Genomic DNA, 23857 nt, shown 5'->3' with positions numbered 1-23857 from the left:
ATGGTGTTTTTTCTTCAAAGTGTCATCTCGGGAATTTACTAAACTCAAATCACGGCAGTGATGAGGGCATTCGTATTTTTGTTGAAGTCCAAGAAAAAAATTACGAATGAATACACCATCGGTCAAATACGCCTGTTATTTGCTAGAACTCGGTAATTTACTAAAATTTGTATTTCACAAACACTGCCGGCAATAGCCAAACACTGCCGTGAATAAATACAAATCGTAAAAAAAAGCAGTTTTCAAATAGACCTGCTTTTTTTTTATCGTGTTCTGATAGGCATGCACGGATCCGTGAGATCCGTGCATGTTTATCAGTGGTAAGGGGTGGGAAAGTGTTAAAAATAAAAAATAAAAATGCGTGGGGTCCCCCCTCCTAAGCAAACCAGCCTCGGGCTCTTTGAGCCGGTCCTGGTTGAAAAAATATGTGGAAAAAAATGACTGGGGTTCCCCCATATTTAATCAACCAGCACCGGGCTCTGCGCCTGGTCCTGGTGCAAAAAATACGGGGGACAAAAAGCGTAGGGGTCCCCGTATTTTTTGAACCAGCACCGGGCTCCACTAGCCAGGTACATAATGCCAGAGCCGGGGGACACTTTTATTGTGGTCCTGGCGGCCCTGGCATTACATCCCCAACTAGTCACCCCTGGCCGGGGTACCCTGGAGGAGTGGGAACCCCTTAAATCAAGGGGTCCCCCCCTCCAGCCACCCAAGGGCCAGGGGTGAAGCCCGAGGCTGTCCCCCCCATCCAAGGGCGGCGGATGGGGGGCTGATAGCCAAGTGTAAAAAATCAGAATATTGTTTTTAGTAGCAGTACTACAAGTCCCAGCAAGCCTCCTCCGCAAGCTGGTACTTGGAGAACCACAAGTACCAGCAAGCGGTGGAAAATCGGGCCCGCTGGTACCTGTAGTACTACTACTAAAAAAATACCCAACAAAAAACAGGACACACACACATCGTGACAGTAAAAGTTTATTACATACATGCACACCTCCATACATACATACATACATACTTACCTATGTTCACACGAGGCTCGGTCCTCTTCTCCATGTAGAATCCTCGGGGTACCTGTGGAAAAAATGATACTCACATAATCCAGTGTATCTTCTGTTCTTTGTATAATCCACGTACTTGGCAAAAAAACAAACCGGAAACACGACCACGCACTGAAAGGGCTCCCATGTTTACACATGGGACCCCTTTCCCCGACAGCCAGGACCCCCCCTGACTCCTGTCAAAGAGGGTCCCTTCAGCCAATCAGGGAGCGCCACGTCGTGGCACTCTCCTGATTGGCTGTGCACTCCTGTAGTGTCAGTGAGGCTGCACACGGCAGAGATACAATGTTGCGCCTATGCGCTCCATTGTATCCAATGGTGGGAAATTTGCGGTGAGGTTACTTTCGGTCAACCGCAAAGTTCCCACCATTGGATACAATGGAGCGCATAGGCGCAACATTGTATCTCTGCCGTGTGCAGCCTCACTGACACTACAGGAGCGCACAGCCAATCAGGAGAGTGCCACGACGTGGCGCTCCCTGATTGGCTGAAGGGACCCTCTTTGACCGGAGTCAGGGGGGGTCCTGGCAGTCGGGGAAAGGGGTCCCATGTGTAATTATGGGACCCCTTTCAGTTCGTGGTCGGGTTTCCGGTTTGATTTTTTGCCAAGTACGTGGATTATACAAAGAACAGAATGTCACAACTGAGGGCCTGAGCTGACGGGAGGCAGCCTCAGTTGTAGGGGCTGAGATGTACCGGAACCTGGGAGGTTATATCAGACCCCTGGACATGTAAGTAACATGAATAATAACTGCCCGAAGGCGTGACCACGACAACTTGGATAAAAGTCAATGATGTTTATTATGACAACTCCGCCACACAGCAGCAGTAAAAGAAAACGTAAAAGTCAGCAAATAATAAATACAGTTCCTGGGTACTACAGGATGGCAGGAGCCACAGGGCACTGGTAGTGTGAGATAGTTCTTATGATCTTCTAGATGGAAAGTCCTTACCAGGCCCGACTGTAGCAATGGAGATAACCCAGGATTGTGCCAGCTGGTGTTCCAGGAAAAGCTGGGTTGCTGAAGGTAAAACAGCTGCTGTGGATACTGGCTGGAACCAGACTGTTGTTAGCACGGAGTGGATACTGGCTGGAACCAGTTAAATAATAAATGAACTTGGGAGCGATGAAATATGAACTGAAATGTAGAACTTGAGAGCGGAGAAATAATAATACCGGTGGAGAGTGGTAAAGTGTAGAAAGGACACCGGCCCTTTAAGGGAAGCTGTACTCTGCTGGAAGCTGAGCTGGAAGCAGGTAATGTTGTAGCTGGAAACAGATGAATCCACAATGGATTGGAGAGTCAGGCTACACCGCAGGTGGAATGCTGGTGCGGGTCTCTATGGTGGAAGTCTTGAGACAGGAGCTGGAACCTGGAAGACAATCACAGGAGAGAGACAAACAGGAACTAGGTTTGACAACCAAAGCACTGACGCCTTCCTTGCTCAGGCACAGTGTATTTATACCTGCAGCAAGGAAGGGATTGGCTAGGCAATTATGCAGATTAACAATACTGACAACAGATTGGAGGAAGTGATCAGCTGACAGAATCCAAGATGGCTGCGCCCATGCAGACACTTGGAGGGAAGTTTGGTTTGTAATCCATGTGGTAATGAAAACAGTAATGGCGGCGCCGGCCACTGGAGACAGGAGACGCCAGGCTGACAAGTGCACATCCAACCACGCGGACACAGCGGAGGCCGCGGCTGACGTAATCGCCACTCTGACACTCTGCATGCAGAAGCTCAGGGACGGCGGCGGAGGCCGCGGGGGACGCCATGCCAGATGTAATAAGGCGTTACTGTGACAGCGTCTCAGAGAGACAGGAGAGGATGCAGGAATGTGAACATTAGGATAACAGATGGGATCCGGTCCTGGAGCGCTGAGCCAGCCTTAGGAGGCATCTGATGGGTAAGAAATGGCGTCCAGATACCCGGATCGTGACAGCACCCCCCCCCTTTAGGAGTGGCCCCAGGACACTTCTTTGGCTTTTGAGGAAACTTGGAATGGAATCTCCGGACCAAGGCAGGAGCATGGACATCAGAAGCATTGGTCCATGAACGTTCCTCAGGACCATAACCCTTCCAGTCAATAAGATATTGTAGTTGACCGTAACGGTGACGTGAGTCCAGGATCTTGGCCACTTCATACTCAACGCCTCGTTGAGTTTGGACTTTCGGAGTTGGAGGAAGTGAGGAATGAAACCGATTCAAGATCAGCGGTTTCAACAGGGAAACATGGAATGTCCTGGGTATTTTTAAGAAGGGAGGCAACTGGAGTCTGTAAGCAACAGGATTGATGACTTGTTCAATCTTGAAAGGACCGATATAGCGAGGTGCAAACTTCATACTGGGAACTCTTAACCTCAAATTCTTCGTGGATAACCATACCCGATCACCCACCTTGAGAGCAGGAACTGCTCGACGCTTCTTATCCGCAAACTTCTTGTACCTGAACGATGCCTTGAGCAGAGCTGATCGTACGCTCTTCCAGATATTGGCAAACTGATGCAAGGTGATATCCACTGCGGGAACAGAAGTTGCTGGAAGCGGTTGGAACTCAGGAACTTTAGGGTGGAATCCAAAGTTAGTGAAGAATGGTGTTGAAGCAGATGAAGAATGATACTGGTTGTTATGACAGAACTCGGCCCAGGGAAGTAATTGAACCCAGTCATCTTGAGAGGAGGACACATAGATGCGGAGGAAGGCCTCCAAGTCCTGATTCACCCTCTCGGTTTGACCATTGGTCTGAGGATGGTAAGCCGTGGAAAACTTTAGCTTGACTTGGAGGACTTGACATAAACTTCGCCAGAATTTGGCTGTGAATTGAACTCCTCGATCTGAGATAATTTCTTCAGGAAGACCGTGGAGTCGGAAGATCTCTTGTATGAATACTTGAGCCAACTTGGAAGCTGACGGAAGACCGGTGAGAGGAATGAAGTGTGCCATCTTGGTGAACCGGTCAACTACCACCCAGATGGTATTGAACTTGTTGCACATGGGTAAGTCTGTAATGAAATCCATCGACAAGTGGGTCCATGGTCGACGGGGAACGGATAGTGGAACCAGTTGCCCCGCAGGCGACTGGCGGGATACTTTATGTTGGGCACACTTTGGGCAAGATGCAATAAACTCCAAGACGTCCTTTTTCAGAGTTGGCCACCAATAGGACCTAGAGATAAACTCCAGGGTTTTTTGGATACCTGTATGTCCGGCAAAACGGGAAGCATGGGCCCAATGCATGAGCTTCTTCCTTAGCATCGGCTTCACAAAACTTTTCCCTGATGGGGGCGTAGAGTCCATCCCTACCGTGGAGAATGCCAACGGATTTATAATAGGATGCTTGTCTGAAGACTCTGACTCATTTTCTTGCTCCCATGAGCGGGAAAGGGCATCGGCCTTGCGATTCTGAGAGCCCGGACAGAACTGGAGTTTAAAGTCGAACCTGGAAAAGAAAAGTGCCCATCTGGCCTGACGAGGGTTGAGACATTGTGCGCCCTTCAGGTATAAAAGTTTCTTGTGGTCTGTAAGTATGGTGATTAAATGAGAAGCTCCCTCCAACAGATACCTCCACTCTTCTAGAGCGAGCTTGATGGCTAGCAACTCCTGGTCGCCAATGGCATAGTTGCGCTCAGCTGGGGAGAACTTCCGGGAGAAGAAACTGCAAGGATGTAAATGGCCATCTTTAGCCCTCTGAGATAACACCGCTCCTACTCCAACGGAGGAGGCATCCACCTCTAGGATGAAAGGAGAGTCGATGTCAGGCTGTTTCAGGACAGGCGCAGAGATGAACCTCTGTTTTAAAAGATGAAAAGCTTGCATGGCTTCTTCAGACCACTTGGACGGGTTAGCACCCTTCTTGGTGAAAGCAGTAATAGGCGCCACAATGGTGGAAAAGTCTCGTATAAACTTTCGGTAATAATTGGCGAACCCTAAGAACCTCTGGACCCCTTTGAGGGTTAAGGGTACCGGCCAATTCTGAATTGCTTGTAGTTTCTCAGGATCCATCTCTAGTCCGGAACCGGACACAATGTACCCTAGAAACGGAATGGACTTGACTTCAAAGACGCATTTTTCTAATTTGCAATAGAGATGATTGACACGGAGATGGGACAGAACCTCTTTAACCCAAAAACGATGTTCCTCTAAATCGTTGGCAAAAATGAGGATATCGTCTAGATAGACCACGACATGACGGTATAGAATGTCTCTGAAAATCTCATTGACAAAATGCTGGAAGACAGCTGGAGCACTGCTCAATCCGAAGGGCATGACGAGGTACTCATAATGTCCGTCACGGGTGTTAAAGGCGGTCTTCCACTCGTCACCCTCACGGATCCGGATGAGATTGTATGCACCTCGCAAGTCCAGCTTTGTAAAGATGGTAGCTCCGCTAACTCTGTCAAAGAGCTCAGTAATCAGGGGTAAAGGATAACGGTTCTTGATGGTAATGTCGTTCAAACCTCTGTAGTCGATGCACGGCCGCAGACCACCATCTTTCTTTTTTACAAAAAAGAAGCCTGCGCCGGCTGGGGAAGAAGAAGGTCGAATGAACCCCTTTGCTAGGTTCTCTTTAATGTATTCCTCCATAGAATGCGTCTCAGGCAGAGACAACGGATAAGTTCGGCCTCGAGGTGGAACCTTCCCTGGAACGAGATCAATCGGGCAGTCCCATTCTCTATGAGGAGGAAGGATATCAGCAGAAGCTTTACTGAACACATCCGTGAAATCTTGATATGGAGGAGGTGGAACATCAGACGACCTGGGGGAGGAAGAACAGACAGGCAATACTTTAAACAAACATGTCTCTGCACAGGAGGAACCCCATGCCAGGATTTGCGTAGTCGTCCAATCAATTGTAGGATTGTGAAGACGGAGCCATGGAAGGCCCAGGACCACAGGATGTGTGGCTCTTGGAATCACTAAAAGTGAAATAAGTTCGGAATGAAGAACTCCCACTCTCAGACGAACTGGTAGAGTCCTTAGAGCAATAACAGTATCAAAAATTTTACTGCCATCCACGGCAGTTAAGGAAAAGGAGGAAGGAAGTCTCTCGGTGGGTAGGGACCACCGTTTAACATAGGCTTCAGTAATAAAGTTCCCAGCTGCTCCGGAATCAAGGAGAGCAATGACGTTCCGATAACGTTGAGCAACTTGAAGCGAGACTGGGAGATTACAATCATGAGGAGATGGAGAGGAGATCATTACTCCTAGCCGGCCCTCTCCTGGGCGAGCTAGGGTCTGGAGTTTTCCCGGACGTTCGGGACAGGCATTGATGGTGTGAGACGGAGCTGCACAGTAAAGACAAAGAGACTCAGAGAGACGTCTTCGGCGCTCAGCAGGAGTTAAACGGGAACGGCCAATTTGCATGGGCTCATCTTTAGATGGTGACAGTTGACGAGGAGGAGGAGCAGAAGATTTTGGAGCAGATGATCTTCCACGCTCAGTTGCTCTCTCTCTGAAACGTAAATCAACTTTCGTGCAGAGTGAGATTAGCTCATCTAACTTAGTAGGTAAGTCTCTGGTAGCTAACTCATCTTTAATAAGCTCAGATAAGCCATGCCAGAATGCAGCATACAGGGCCTCGTCGTTCCATGCCAGTTCGGATGCCAGGATCTGGAACTGTATCAGATATTGTCCTACAGTACGTGACCCCTGGCGTAAACGGAGAATCTCGGATGAAGCTGAGGTTACCCGGCCTGGCTCGTCGAAGATGCGCCTGAATGTTGACACGAATGCAGTGTAAGAAGATAGCAGGGTGTCGGACCTCTCCCATAACGGTGATGCCCAGTCAATGGCGGAGCCACTGAGAAGAGAGATGATGTAGGCAATTTTTGTACGGTCACTGGGAAAATTGCCAGGTTGTAGCTCAAACTGAATCTCACACTGGTTGAGAAATCCCCTGCAGAATCTTGGAGATCCGTCAAATTTTGCTGGCGTTGGAAGATGAAGACGTGGAGCAGAATTGGGTAAGGTGGGTGGGGTTATAGCTGGAGTCACTGTGGTTGACGCACCAGATGCGCCTGATCCACGGAGAGTTGTCTGAATCCCATCCAGCCGAGTAGAGAGATCCTGGAGACAGCGGATGATGTGGCCCTGTGCAGCCTCCTGATGTTCTAGTCGGGCTGCCAGTTCTTGCATCGGCCTGGCCGCTTGATCCTGGTCTCCGGCTGGATTCATTAGGTCAGTGCTTACTGTCACAACTGAGGGCCTGAGCTGACGGGAGGCAGCCTCAGTTGTAGGGGCTGAGATGTACCGGAACCTGGGAGGTTATATCAGACCCCTGGACATGTAAGTAACATGAATAATAACTGCCCGAAGGCGTGACCACGACAACTTGGATAAAAGTCAATGATGTTTATTATGACAACTCCGCCACACAGCAGCAGTAAAAGAAAACGTAAAAGTCAGCAAATAATAAATACAGTTCCTGGGTACTACAGGATGGCAGGAGCCACAGGGCACTGGTAGTGTGAGATAGTTCTTATGATCTTCTAGATGGAAAGTCCTTACCAGGCCCGACTGTAGCAATGGAGATAACCCAGCTGGTGTTCCAGGAAAAGCTGGGTTGCTGAAGGTAAAACAGCTGCTGTGGATACTGGCTGGAACCAGACTGTTGTTAGCACGGAGTGGATACTGGCTGGAACCAGTTAAATAATAAATGAACTTGGGAGCGATGAAATATGAACTGAAATGTAGAACTTGAGAGCGGAGAAATAATAATACCGGTGGAGAGTGGTAAAGTGTAGAAAGGACACCGGCCCTTTAAGGGAAGCTGTACTCTGCTGGAAGCTGAGCTGGAAGCAGGTAATGTTGTAGCTGGAAACAGATGAATCCACAATGGATTGGAGAGTCAGGCTACACCGCAGGTGGAATGCTGGTGCGGGTCTCTATGGTGGAAGTCTTGAGACAGGAGCTGGAACCTGGAAGACAATCACAGGAGAGAGACAAACAGGAACTAGGTTTGACAACCAAAGCACTGACGCCTTCCTTGCTCAGGCACAGTGTATTTATACCTGCAGCAAGGAAGGGATTGGCTAGGCAATTATGCAGATTAACAATACTGACAACAGATTGGAGGAAGTGATCAGCTGACAGAATCCAAGATGGCTGCGCCCATGCAGACACTTGGAGGGAAGTTTGGTTTGTAATCCATGTGGTAATGAAAACAGTAATGGCGGCGCCGGCCACTGGAGACAGGAGACGCCAGGCTGACAAGTGCACATCCAACCACGCGGACACAGCGGAGGCCGCGGCTGACGTAATCGCCACTCTGACACTCTGCATGCAGAAGCTCAGGGACGGCGGCGGAGGCCGCGGGGGACGCCATGCCAGATGTAATAAGGCGTTACTGTGACAGCGTCTCAGAGAGACAGGAGAGGATGCAGGAATGTGAACATTAGGATAACAGATGGGATCCGGTCCTGGAGCGCTGAGCCAGCCTTAGGAGGCATCTGATGGGTAAGAAATGGCGTCCAGATACCCGGATCGTGACACAGAAGATACACTGGATTATGTGAGTATCATTTTTTCCACAGGTACCCCGAGGATTCTACATGGAGAAGAGGACCGAGCCTTGTGTGAACATAGGTAAGTATGTATGTATAGAGGTGTGCATGTATGTAATAAACTTTTACTGTCACGGTGTGTGTGTCCTGTTTTTTGTTGGGTATTTTTTTAGTAGTAGTACTACAGGTACCAGCGAGCCCGGTTTTCCACCGCATGCTGGTACTTGTGGTTCTCCAAGTACCAGCTTGCGGGGGAGGCTTGCTGGGACTTGTAGTACTGCTACTAAAAACAATATTCTGATTTTTTACACTTGGCTATCAGCCCCCCATCCGCCGCCCTTGGATGGGGGGGACAGCCTCGGGCTTCACCCCTGGCCCTTGGGTGGCTGGAGGGGGGGACCCCTTAATTTAAGGGGTTCCCACTCCTCCAGGGTACCCCGGCCAGGGGTGACTAGTTGGGGATGTAATGCCAGGGCCGCCAGGACCACAATAAAAGTGTCCCCCGGCTCTGGCATTATGTACCTGGCTAGTGGAGCCCGGTTCTGGTTCAAAAAATACGGGGGACCCCTACGCTTTTTGTCCCCCGTATTTTTTGCACCAGGACCAGGCGCAGAGCCCGGTGCTGGTTGATTGAATATGGGGGAACCCCAGTCATTTTTTCCCACATATTTTTTCAACCAGGACCGGCTCAAAGAGCCCAAGGCTGGTTTTGCTTAGGAGGGGGGACCCCACACATATTTTTTTTTCTACTTTAAACTATTTTTACTTTTTTTAAAGATGCACAATGAAACCCTGCACGGATCTCACAGATCCGGCCGAGTTTCATTGTTTTAATGTCGGCAGTGTTTTACTATTCACTCCCGTAAAACACTGCCAAAAAATACGAATGACATCGACATCGGAAAACATAAAAATGTAAAATACGACAGCTTATTAAATGAGTCGTAATAAATTCAAAAAGTCGCAAAATTACACATTCGATGTCATTCGTGTTTGAACTTTAATCTCATTCTGAAAAATACGAATTTTAGTAAATATACCCCCTAGTCTTAAACTTAGTCCGGGATGTAATGAAGTCCAAGTTTGGAAACCTTGCGGGATGCCAGCCTAACTCTGGCATGTTTTTAAACCATGCCTAGTACATGATTGCCTTTTAAAAAAAGACGTCCAAGTTCGGCTGGCAACCTGGCCGCTGGCAAACTAGGACTTCATTACATCCCGCTCTTAGAATGAACTTTAATACTTGAGAACATATATGTGACATTCCATAATCATTATATTACAGTTTATGTTAATACACAGTCTTATGTGGAAATATGTGGTCCTTACATACAATATAGCAGAGCCATAACTAGACATTTTTTTAAAACGGGATAGTGCGTGCCACCAAAAATACAGGGGTGTTACTTTGTGAGGGAAGAGTGTGGCCACTAAATAGTATCAATTCATATTACACTGCACAGTAGTGTCTGTTATTGACATTAAACCACATGGTAGTGTCCATTATTCACATTACACAGCATAGTAGTGTCTGTTATTCACATTACACTTCACAGCAGAACCCCTTATACATGTTACACCACACAATAGTACCCATTGGGGCAGATGTATTAACCTGGAGAAGGCATAAGGAAGTGATAAACCAATGATAAGTGCAAGGTGATAAATGCACCAGCCAGTCAGCTGCTAACTGTCAATTTGCATATAGGAGCTGATTGGCTGGTGCGTTTATCAACTTGCATTTTTCACTGGTTTAAAACTTCCTTATTCCTTCATACATCTGCCCCGGTATTTGCCATTTTTTTATACGTGACTATTAAGTTCTGCTTTCTGATACATCTGCTGGGTATCTTATTTTGAGCTACAGAACCGTGTGTTTTTCAACTTTTTCAGTAAAAACAAAAAAAAGGTTTATTCTTTTTTAATTTTTTTTCCTACTTTCAATAATACATAAGGATTAGGAAATACAATATGATAAACTAATGAAACAAGGGACATCATGCCACCTCAGCCATTCTACAGCCCTATGCCTTGGCATGTGTGATCTTACTTTAAATCCAGTCTGGGAGTATATAATTTAGAGACAAAGCTTATAAATGATTGATTACATTGTACTGCTAAAGCTCTAAAGAAGTCTTAATAAATAAGATAGCCTTTATGTGCCTAAAGTTTTAGGAATTACATTTATCTGACAATTATTAAATGATTTGTTCCATATTGTTTGTAGTGTTTAATTTTCAGACTAAGTAAAAAATTTAATGACTATGAAAAAACATCTTACTTTTGCTTATGAAAACAATCACTTTTAAATCTGTTATGCCTCTGCAAATATTCGTAGACTAAGGCAGGTACAGTTACATCATACTGCACAGAAGCCAATTTGTACTGTGGCGTCTGTGTTTGCACAAATATATATATATATATATATATATATATAATCTTTTTCTATTTAGAGATCTGGATGGGCACCATAAATGTAAAACCTATCATTTTATTTTGGTATGTCTCTGGAGGCAATTAAAGGATTATGGTTATTTTACATAATGTATTGCTTTTCATTCTTTGCTTGAGGATAGTTTGAAGAGTAGCATCACTCATTAATGCCCCTTTCAAACACAAATCCCTGGGTCCGATCCAGGAAAATGAATGCAGTTTCAATCCATGTTGATACCCCTTTCATACTAAGAAAGGACCTGGGAAAAACTCCGGCCGTGTGTCAGTGTGAATTGGGCCAACCTTGATCATGTCATCCGGTTCTGCGACCAGGGCCGGACTGGCCCACAGGGGGTGTGTGGGAATCCTCCGGTGGGCCCCACTGCCTAAACCCCCTCCTCTAGGTTCCAGACTTTGCACTTGAATATTACTGTACATTATACATATGTTACCTTATGCTGCACAGCACCCTGGTGTATTCTCTACAGAACTCTCCAGCAGTATTTATTGTATATATTTATCATGGGGCCCAGACCATGCACTCTCTAACAGCTAGCCACACCCCCTCTGGAGGCTGGCCACACCCCTAAGCATGGACTCCTATCACTGCATTTCCCCGCCCGGTGGACCCTTCATGCTCTAGGCCAACACTGTCCGCATCACCCCCCCCCCCCCCCCCCCCCGTCATGACCAGGGTTGTTACAAGGTCCATGACTTGTGAAAGGGGTATTAAAAGAAGCAAATTGACCTCCTATTAACAAACACTGAGTAGAGTAACCCAGGAACACACTTTCAGACCGCAGCACATCTGGCTCAGACACAGGAAAAATTCTGGTCATGACCAGGGTGGCAGAACTAGTTTGCATAACCCGGACAGACCCATTCACACCAGCATATGTCCTTGGTGTTTCCCGGGTCCATCCACAGTGTGACAGGGTAACCAAACATGGGTAGTCTGAACCTTGACATCTGATGAATTTCTAATAAATCTAATTCCTTAATAAACTAAAATCAAAATTGCCGGTGTAACAGCACTGTAGCAGTCTTTTTTACATTTGTATTTAGAGACAATTAATGTAGTAGTCTTTAATTACGTGTCTTTGCATTTTGTGAAATAATATATACAGATGTATTTGCTCATTTTATGAATGGGGTTTAAACAATATACAACAACAGTATCACTGATGTCTGTATATACTCTTCTCAGTTTGTGTTTGTTTTTCTCTTATAGGTTTGATTTCTGGATATAGACAGCAGCGGAAATTAATTGAAGATATAGATTGGTCCTATACAGGTATTGGTAACTTATTTTATATTTTAAGATGGTAGTATGCTACACTGTATAATTTGACAATATCTTTTTTGCTTCTGCCAGCAATCAAAACATGATTATTTTCAAACTATAGAAATTGCAGAATATCACAAGTCTTCTTCTTCTTCTTCTTCTTCTTCGTCTTCTTCTTCTTCCTCTTTTTCTTCTTCTTTTTCTTTTGTTGGGTGCCATAAAGTGTACACAGCTCTGTACACGGGGTGTAGTATGGTATGCCGGCTGTCGGGGTCCTGGCGCTCAGCATACCGGCGCCGGAATCCTGACCGCCGGCATACTGACAGCATGGCGAGCGCAAATGAGCCCCTTGCAGGCTCGCTGCGCTCTCTCCAGGGGGGTCATGGACCCCTAAGAGGGAGAAACGGTGTCGGTATGCCGGCTGTCGGGATTCCGGCGCCGGTATACTGTGCGCCGGGACCCCGACAGTTGGCAAATTGAAGACCACCCCTGTACAAGAGGTATCATAAAAATTAGTACAGTATACAGCATAATACTGTACAATGCACAACAGTGAACAGTACAATGAATAAATACAAATATTGCAGTAAAACCATAGACAAGATGTGTTTAGCATCCCGGCGGTTGGGATGCCGGCGGTCTTGTGATCAACGCCAGAATCCCAACAGCCGACATCTCAAAGGTAAGTATCAGGGTTCCTGTTAGGGCCAGTGGGAAGGGGGGCTTAGGGTTAGGCATTAGTCGGGGTTAGCCATAACCGTCACCCTGGCAGGTTAGCCCTAGCCGACACCCCCGGAGGTTTAGGATAGGGTAGAAATACTTACCCTGCCCGGTGTCGGAATCTTCGTAGTCAGGATGCTGCTGTCAGTCATGTGACCGCCGGCATCCCAACCACCAGGATTATATTCTGAACCAGTACAGAGGAAGTAGTAGAGCATGCAGTGGTGAGTCACATGGAAAGGCACAATAGTTCTCAATCCTGTAACCATCTAGCACATCAGCTTCCCAGTTTTTGGAAGTATTGCTGAACAAAAGGTGTTGCACCTACATTTGCGTACGGTGAAAACAGGAAAAAAAACAGCCTTTCTCTTTATACCTACACCATTCATTAAACGTCTATGCTTTTGTCCTAAAATCCAGAGTAAATTACCGTAATCATAAAAGTGAGGGCATCTGTCTGTATTACAATGTATGTGTCACTTTTGTATGTGTGAATGTGTTATTATATTATTTTGTAGAAAGGTGCAAAATGTCCCACTAAAAGCACAGGGATGAGGGTAGATATTGAGCCTACCATAGAATTTAGGGAGGAAAAGACTGTGGGCCCACTGGCATCACTAGTGATGTATGGGCCAAACTCGGTGACACCATTTTTGGGGGGTGACACCAAAATAGAATTGCTCTGCTATTTTGGTGTCACTCCCTCAGATGATGTCACTAAGAAACTACTCTGTCCGGCGAGAACGGGGAGAGATTTGGTGCTGCCCAGCAGCTGCCAGAGCACTGGGCAAGCCCTTAGTAATGTGAGAACGGGACAAGTCCAAAGCTATGGGATCTGTGAGTTGGTGCTGTAAACTGAAGTCACCCTAATTGAAGATGAAACAAAAAAGTCTATACATAGACAAAGGCTCTCCCTTCAGAGCCAGTTATACTTCTGGTGAGTGAAATCTATGAAAGTGAAAGAGAGGCGCCTACTAGGTGTAGTTTTTTAAATTATAAAGTGTAACACATCAGTGAATAACACAACAAAAGTTTACGATTACCAGAGCTAAAATTCAATAGGCTTAATTGTGTTTCTTTGTAGTGATATTGGGGGTCATTCTGAGTTGATCGCTCGTTGCCGCTTTTCGCAACGGAGCGATTAAGGCAAAAATGCGCATGCACATGGTACGCAGTGCGCATGCACTAAGTATTTTAGCACAAAACTTAGTAGATTTACTCACGTCCGAACGAAGAATTTTCATCGTTGAAGTGATCGGAGTGTGATTGACAGGAAGTGGGTGTTTCCGGGCGGAAACTGACCGTTTTCTGGGAGTGTGCGGAAAAATGCAGGCGTGGCAGGATAAAACGCAGGAGTGTCTGGAGAAACGGGGGAGTGGCTGGCCGAACGCAGGGCGTGTTTGTGACGTCAAACCAGGAACGAAACGGGCTGAGCTGATCGCAGTGTAGGAGTAAGTCTCGAGCTACTCAGAAACTGCTAAGAATTTTCTATTCGCAATTCTGCTAATCTTTCGTTCGCCATTCTGCTAAGCTAAGATACACTCCCAGGGGGCGGCGGCCTAGCGTGTGCAATGCTGATAAAATCTGCTAGCGAGCGAACAACTCGGAATGACCCCCATTGTGCAGAGGAATAGTCGCCATTAAATGCCTGCGCAGCTATGCCCCCTGGTGTGACATTTTGAGGGCATGACGGTGTGCCACTTTCCCGGTCTCACATTACTAAGGGCTTGCCCAATGCCCCCTATAGAATGTAAGCTCTCACGAGTAGGGCCATCTTCCCTCATGTACTTATCCTTTTTCTTACTTTAATACTCTTCAACTGCACCAAATCCAGTCTTCTGCCACCTGATACTTATTCCAGTGTCATCTGCTGATGTAGCTATGTTTACCCTGTACTTGTCCTATATTGTCTTCAACTGTAAGTTGCTGTTTTCCTGCTTTGATTATGTGCATATGTACTCTGTAATTGGGCGCTGCAGATCTCTTGTGGTGCCATATGAATAAAGGATAATAATAATAATAATAATAATAATAATTAAATCCATGTAGAAGAGACAAATATGAATAGTGCAATAACATTTAAAACGTTTATTTTACCAAAAAGAAAATCAGGTATTAAAAAGGAGATGCATATAAAAAAAATAGATTTATACAAGTTTTTCTGTGTGCGTTGTTTCATTGTTATTTGTCCTTTATCGTTGCTTTGTGATCAAATAAATAAGGTAATTTACTAACAAAAAAATGTATGCTTTACAGCATTCTTTTACTTGCGCAACTGAACATAGATTTTGCTATGTTCATCTGCTCCAACATTTTGTAGGATGCCATAATTATTTAGGGAACTGGTCATGCACTTTACTAAAAGCATTGCATGGTTGTTGTCACATACTGTACTTAGGAGGACCTGATATGTTTGTAAGTGAAGCAAAAAAAACAAGCAACTGGTCAAAACCATGTGCACTGCAGGTGGAGCAGATATAGGGGGTCATTCCGAGTTGATCGCTCGCTAGCTACTTTTTGCAGCCGTGCGAACGCATAGTCCCACTGGGGAGTGTATTTTAGCTTTGCAAGTGTGTGAACGCCTGTGCAGCCGAGCAGTACAAAAATAATTTGTGCAGTTTCTGAGTAGGTCTGAACTTACTCAGCTACTGCGATCACTTCAGCTTGTCCGGTCCCTGGAATTGACGTCAGACACCCGCCCTGCAAACGCTTGGATACACCTGCGTTTTTCCAACCACTTCCCGAAAATCCATCGCCAAGCAACGATCCGCTTTCTACATGTACGACGCGCCTTGGATTATGGTGCTAATTCACGTTGGATCGCAAATCGCGCTGTGGGGGGGAAGGGGGGCGACAGCAAGGCTTCATTTCCAGGGCGGAGCCGGGCAAACGGGGCGTAGCGGTGTGAACGGGGCGTGGCGGGGGCATGATCGTGGCAGCTGCGTGACAATCGAGAACATGGCTGCCGGCCTCCTGCGGGCGCAGTGAAACTGCGCCGGCAGGAGGCATTCCTAATTCCTGCGATAAAGCAGAAATATAGGATAATTAAATGTAATAAATTGTTCCACTCAGGGGAATATCCAGAGCTTTATGACTCCCATAGCAACATTTTCATGGGTGAAGGGGTCCCTACTCCTTTCTAGCAATACACATTTCTCCACAACAGTTGTTCATTTTATGCCCCATAGTAGTGTCCTAGTTAACTTTATGAACTATAGTAGTTAATATTATGCCCCATATAATACCCTAGGTCACAAAAAATCCCACATTGCCCCCAGTTTATATTATGCCACAATGAAGTGACCCAAGTTAACAGTATGCCACATTGTGCTGCTGCCAGTACACATGCCACACAGTGCCTTCAGTTTACATTATACAACTCAGCGCTTATCAGGCATTTCCGGGCACCTTGTAGACAACTTTATGACCTGGATGTAGTTGAGCCCGGCCCCAAAGGTGGGCCCACCAATCCTCTGGGCCCCATAGCAATGACACCTCCTGCACCCACTATAGCTACGCCAATGATGTCACTAACTATTCATCTAATTCCAAAATTGCCACAACATTTTGGACATTGATTTCAGAGAGTTGGAAAATTGAAAATTGCATGATACCTAATGGTGGATTCTTCAACCAAATTACAAATGACAGTGTCCCACTACATCTCTTTGTATACATCTATTTATTTGTACTTCCCACAGAGGTCTTACTTTTTTGTTTTTTTTATTTATACTTTTGACAGTTATTTTCCTCCTTGAGCAGTATACAGATACCGAATGCCAATAAGCTTTCTGGCACCAGACTGCATGGAAACAAATTAATGGGTTTGCAAACTGATAGTACTGAAATGTACTGTATGCAGGTCATAACAATCTAACTTTACAGATTGTTCTCATTTATGGAGCAGGTTGTATATGCATTGGGTATGCAAAATAGGCCATGGAAATCCTAGTCTGCAGTATATGCATTGTGATGCAAAATAGTTGGATGAAGCTAGTCCTGTTTTGGATCTCTACAATGAGATTAATAGGTCAGAAGAGCCTGGATCCAGGGCCATCTTAACAGCAGTGTAGACCCCTGAGCAATGCAATGCACTTGGGCCCTACCCATCTTCTAGCAGTATGGGTGGGGGGTGCTATCAGTGGAAACTTTGATGTCCCGGGGGCGGTAGGGGTGTTCTATCTTCCACTCAGCATGTAGGACCTGGAACAGTAATTTCTGATAATTACTCTTATACTGCACAGATGGTGGGAAATGGGGTGGGAAGGAGAACATTAAACTGTAGAAGAGGACATTTGGCTGAATGAAGGGGCCCCGGTACATGACTTCCAGGTTGGTAGGGGGTGTTTAATATGAAGTGGAGGGGTGGATAGGGATTCGGTATGATTTACTGCCAGTATAGCGACAACGGCATCCCGAGTGGTAGAATGCGGGCAGGGGGGCGAGCGCATCGTTGAGTAGAGACAAGCTGCCAGTTTCCACCGAAAGGAAAGAGTCCCAGCTTTTGGAATATGCCCTGAGATAAATTCTAAGTTAGACAGAACCCGAGATATCTGGCTGGAAAGAGCAATTCACAGGCTCAGATGGGGCCACTGCTTTGAAGTCGGATATCTCCGGTTCCTCCAGTGCTGATTTAAAAAAATCTGGTACCACTGGAAAAAGGGGACCCTCAGCTATCATGCTAGGGCCCTTATACTCCTGGGGCTTTTGGGCAACTGCACATTGAGCCCATATGAAAAGACGGCCCTGACTGGATCATTTTTGGGCTTGGGGCCTTATTCAGGTTTGTTAGCAAACCAATAAAGCACACTAATGGGCAAAACCATGTTGCACTGCAGGTGGGACAGGTGTAACATGTGCAGAGAGATTTAGATTTGGGTGGGTGTGTTCAATCTTAAATCTAAATTGCAGTGTAAAAATAAAGCAACCACTATTTACCCTGCACAGAAATAATATAACCCACCCAAATCTAACTCTCTCTGCACATGTTGCATCTGCCCCACCAGCAGTGCAACATGGTTTTGCCTATTCGTGTGCTAACAAATCTGAATAACCCCCTAAAAATGCACAAACGCTCCTGTATACACACTATACAGTTATCAAGCCAAACAGCCAATGATTGGCATGAAAATTTAATAGTAGGTACCTACCTTAAGTAAAAAAAAAAATATATACATATTTAATTCTTGAAATTGGTTGCCTGTATGACAGCAATAAATTGCCTCTAAAGCCATACTTTTTATGCTATTTTAGACATTTTTGTAAACTTGTGACGTAATGTCAACTTTGAACAGTAATTCTACTAATAGTAATGTTTGCGTGCATCAGAATTATACAGTATTTGCACTCGTCTAAAACTACAGGAATAAAATCCAAGATGTTTTTCAGGATGACAGAATTATTTTTCAGATTTTTTTTAATAGGATCATTACATTTTGACTTTTTTGTATTCTCACTTCTTTTGTACTATCAATGCTAAGATAAAAATATTGCACTGAAAAATATGAGGGTTAAAGAAACCAAGGAATTCACAAACAAGAATAGACTTGAAACTTAAAATACTTATGCCAAGTCTCATAAGTGTAATACACATAGCTATAAAAGTAGTAACATTCCAGAAAACACAATGGCAGAATCCTATTAGAGGAGATAAAACATCGGGTCCGGGTTCGTACTTTTTTCTGATGTTTCACCGGTGTTTTATTACAGGCAATACAATTAAGCACGTAAAAAAACAGCTTTCCCCCCGAAAACACACAGATTCAGTGAACGCTGTTTGTTTTTGATAGAAGCAGTCCCAGTTTTGCATAAAAACGGGGCTGTTTCTGGGGATTTGGTTTCACCTGCCTGAGGCAGGTGAAACCAAATGCCTGATAGGCCGCGGCTCGATCTGGCTTATCGGGGCTAATCGGATAGCCCCGGCGAGACCAGTGCCGTAACTAGGCATTTTAGCGCTGTGTGCAAGAAACGGCATTGGCGCGCGCCCCCCCCCCCCCCCCATGCAAGATAGGGGCAGTGCACGCCATAGGCGAGCAATAAATATATAGGGGCGTGGCTTCATGGGGAAGGGGCATGGCCACAAAATAATATCAATTCATACTACGGTGCACAGTAGTCTCCATTATTCAAATTACGCTGCACAGTAGCGCCACTGCACCAGGTAGAGACCCTTTTACACATTACAGCAGACAATCCCCCTTTTTACACATTACAGCAGAGTCCCCCTTTTTACACATTACGGCAGCCAGCGTCCCCTTTTTACACATTACGGCAGTCAGTCCCCCTTTTTACACATTACGGCAGATAGCGTCCCGTTTTTACACATTACGGCAGATATCGTCCCCCTTTTTACACATTACGGCAGCCAGCGTCCCCTTTTTATACATTACGGCAGTCAGTCCCCCTTTTTACACATTACGGCAGACAGCGTCCCCTTTTTACACATTACGGCAGACATCGTCCCCCTTTTTACACATTACGGCAGTGTCCCCGTTTTACACATTACGGCAGACAGCGTCCTCTTTTCTAGGCACTGCATAGTGGGGGCGGAGCCACAATGACGCGATCATGATGCCACGCCCCCGGACTGTCCACTACTCTGTTGGCCATACCCCTGGAACGCCCATCCTGCTGCCGGCCACGCCCCCATGCACCTACAACGCTGCCTCCTCCCAGAGGAGGGGGCAGCAAAGTAGGTAAGTATGATGTAAACAGACTGACTGTATGCTGCCTGTATATGGAAATACTGTAGGAATCATGTGACTAATTATACAGGAATTGAGTAGGAGTACAGTTCTTTCATAGTATAGTCACTGGTGTCCTGCAGAACCAGCCCAATATGTTACAGGCCAGGAAAGATAGAGGCTCACTTGCCCCTCTACCAAGTCTGTTCATTTATGAGATTATTACCTTGAAATATGCCATTCATTAATCATTAGATTACCAAATTAAATAAAGCCCTCACAAATGGCAGAGGCCAATTCCTTCATTCACTATACAACATGTTCAAATGTTAGCTGAATGCTCTTAACAATACAATACATGAGGCTATGAGCCACCTCTTTTGGCTACAGAGGAAGTCTTCATTAATAATGATATAGCTGTTCTTGGGGAAAACTAATGTCTCTTGGATCCGCTGATAAAATATTACTTGTGTAAATGTATTTAGAAGAAAATAAAATAAACATAAGGCCTAATTCAGGTTGGATCGCAAAATGCGATCCAACCGCAAAAATTGCTAAAAAGATGCGGGCGTATGTGCAGCGCCCATCCTGCGCATGCGCCCGCAATTTCTGCGGGGGAAGGGGGGGCTGCAGAAAATGCGTTCGCCTCTGTCAGTCAGGCAGAGGAGGTTGCAGGGTGGGGGGAGCAGAGACGGAGCGTTGCGGGTTCGGAGGCGGCCAAACGGGGGCAGCGTTGTTGAAATGGTGGTGTGGCCATGATTGCTGTGGCTGTGTGATGTCACACGTAGCTGCCGCGATCAGAAACATGGCGGCTGGCCTCCTGCTGTGGCAGCTAAGCTGCGACGCAAGAAGCAATCTTAATTTCTGCTATCAAGCAGAAATTGCACCGCGATTGCAATTTCTGCTTGATGAAGGGGGAGAAGGCGGCGGTCAGTATGCTGGGTGGCCTTGCCCTACGATGGGCGGCCCCCAGCATGCGTGCAAAAGGATTGCAAATTCTGCTAATTATTCCCATTAACTTCACCTACAGTATGAATAAGATACGGTATGTTTCACCTTTAGTATTCATTATTGTACATAAACTAAAATGTGTGTTAGTAAATGTCACCTATAAAATAACATGAAGGACAAAGAACTTTACACGTAGAAAAATATCTCCAACTTCTTATGACTTCTTATAACTTAAAAAATATCTAACTAATTAAAAGGAGATTAATCAAAGAAACCACAGGTACTTACTATAGATCCCTACCAATCTCCTCCCCGTAGAGCTGGAAAAAGTGGTAGGGAGGGTTGAAAAGGAGGGAAAAATATAATATTTCCTTCATCTGTCTTCATGTATTGTTCATAGCAGTATTTTCACCAACACATAATGGTGCTTCCTGGGAGTATCACATCAGTGTAGGTCCATCACCTAAGAATCCAGTAGCAGTATCTATACTGCTTCTATGGAAAAGACACTAAATATGGAGCCTGATTGGATGGATTCCTTACCCATACTCTCACAAAATCTCTCACTTCCTGATTCTCACTCCCTATTAAATTCCCCTTATAGTGTCTGCAGAACCAGCCCAATATGTTACTGGCCAGGAAAGATAGAGGCTCACTTGCCCCTCTACCCAGTCTGTTCATTTAAGAGATTATTACCTTGAAATATGCCTGAAAGCAACAACACCTGAATTACAGTAAAGAACGAGAAGAATTAGACATGAACACAAAATAAATAAATTAATAAAAGCAGGAATACAATGATGTGTAGTAACAAATACAAGAGTATAAATAGATGATATAGCAAAAACAGATATACTATATAAGCTCAGGGGAAAACGCAGGATTTTCAGGGGGGGGTTTCTATATATATATATATATATATATATATTCATTTATATATTTGCATGTAGATGGGCACTCAATAAAACAATGCTTGTATTGTCAGGGCGCCTTCCTTTGGGTATTCACATGACTGTCAGAGCCCCTGACTTGAAAGGATCAGGCGGCACTCCATGGACTTCTGAACATTAAGTGAAATTTTTCCATATCAACATTTCAAGTCGTAAACGGTATTTTCATCAGGATATACCAAAAAATATGTTTATTATGTATAAATTATATAAATCCTGATGAAAAGGACATTTAGGTCATGAAACGGTGATATGCTGGAATAAATGTAGTTGCATGTTCAGAAGTCCATGGAGTGTTGCCTGATTCTTGCAAGGCAGGGCATCTGAAATATATATATATATATATATACGGGAAGTCCCACACTCTCACCCAACACAGGTAACGGCTGGGGTGCCAAATCAAAGTCTGATCCAATCAATGGGTCAAACTCATAGTACAGTACAGTGTTTCTCCACATAACAGTGGAGAAAGATAGCACTCTCCAGACTTGCTATAGTATACGTAATAAAGTCATTTATTCAAAGCACTTGGTTCCATGTAATCTTCATGTCACAAACAAGGTATATACATAAAGGGCTCACCAACGTTTCGGTCCTGTATTCGGACCTTTCTCAAGGTATTTGCCAGTCAATCAATGCAAAGTCAAGAAAACAGCAGCATCAGTGTCAGCATCAAAGCAGGAACCAGGATCTGCATATTGCCTCCCAGGCCCCCTATATATATACCCAGGAGTTAACTAGTGAATGAGTCACATGCCCGTCTGGCCGCGGCGTCACTTCCGGTAATACCGGAAGTACCGTTCCGCCGGCCGTAATGTAAGTGTATAACCCAAGAGGCAATAGATGGGGATAAAACATGTTAATCCCATTAGGCAGACTACTCTGTTGCCTCTATTACCTTTAGCGGTCAGCCGTTAATTACCCTGGCTGAACCGCCGGTCTCCATGGTGACGCGCGATGCCGCCGCGTCACTTCCGGTCTAGACCGGAAGTCATGCGTTCCACCGAGTGGAACTTGCGTTTCAGGCCGCAATTGATGCAATAGAGGATAATGTGGAACTAACAGTGCAACACAAATACTACATATAGGAGGCGGGTTAGTTACACTATTAGCTGGGCAATATGTAGACATTAGTAGACAATCGTGAATTAGTGCAATATTTAAATGCATTTAAAATGGGTATACTGGGGACCTGGAGAGTCACACATATTACATCATAAAGACTAGTTTGTACAGACATATAAGTGTGCGCTATGCGCGTCACACCCGTGCAGAAAATACTAGTGAGGTATCAGATTATAGAGGCAACAGAGTAGTCTGCCTAATGGGATTAACATGTTTTATCCCCATCTATTGCCTCTTGGGTTATACACTTACATTACGGCCGGCGGAACGGTACTTCCGGTATTACCGGAAGTGACGCCGCGGCCAGACGGGCATGTGACTCATTCACTAGTTAACTCCTGGGTATATATATAGGGGGCCTGGGAGGCAATATGCAGATCCTGGTTCCTGCTTTGATGCTGACACTGATGCTGCTGTTTTCTTGACTTTGCATTGATTGACTGGCAAATACCTTGAGAAAGGTCCGAATACAGGATCGAAACGTTGGTGAGCCCTTTATGTATATACCTTGTTTGTGACATGAAGATTACATGGAACCAAGTGCTTTGAATAAATGACTTTATTACGTATACTATAGCAAGTCTGGAGAGTGCAATCTTTCTCCACTGTTATGTGGAGAAACACTGTACTATTTTTATATATATATATGTATGTATATATATATATATATATATATATATATATATAGTACAAGGATCCAGCGCTTACTTCACCAAAAATACAGCCTGGGTGCCATCACAGCACTCACAGGAAATATATACATATATATATATATATATATATATTATACATATATATTATTAGATTATTTTATATTATTATATATTATTAAATTTATATTATATTTATATTATACATATATAGATAGATAATTTTTTTTATTATTTTATTTTTCTTGTCACACATAACATACATGCACACAGCATATTTACAAACACACAAAAGGCATACACGCACGCACAGCATGTACACACACACATACACGGGGCATACACACACATCACATACAACACATTCCGGTTTCCTACTGCGGCTACTGGAACATCAGATAGGGCTTCCCCACCCACCCTCACCCCTCCGCTCCGCTCCACTCCACTCCCGTCGCGGCCGCCAGCACCCCTGACACAGGAAACACACACCTGCA

The 23857-nt window shown here is 45.1% G+C and overlaps 1 protein-coding gene across 6 annotated transcripts in view; it reads left to right on the top strand.

Moving 5' to 3' along the window:
* Nucleotides 1-23857, top strand: part of PTPRZ1 (protein tyrosine phosphatase receptor type Z1) — a 368376-nt gene that overhangs the window by 141762 nt on the left and 202757 nt on the right. For all 6 annotated transcript variants that reach the window (XM_063927193.1, XM_063927198.1, XM_063927197.1 and 3 more), the window contains exon 2: nt 12231-12293. In XM_063927193.1, the coding sequence (XP_063783263.1) occupies nt 12231-12293 (63 nt within the window). The remainder of the gene's footprint in view (nt 1-12230; nt 12294-23857) is intronic.

Source organism: Pseudophryne corroboree, chromosome 6, assembly GCF_028390025.1.
Source record: "Pseudophryne corroboree isolate aPseCor3 chromosome 6, aPseCor3.hap2, whole genome shotgun sequence".
NCBI lineage: Eukaryota > Metazoa > Chordata > Amphibia > Anura > Myobatrachidae > Pseudophryne > Pseudophryne corroboree.
The sequence above is the reverse complement of the archived record's forward strand: the minus strand, read 5'-3'. Positions and strand labels throughout refer to the sequence as shown.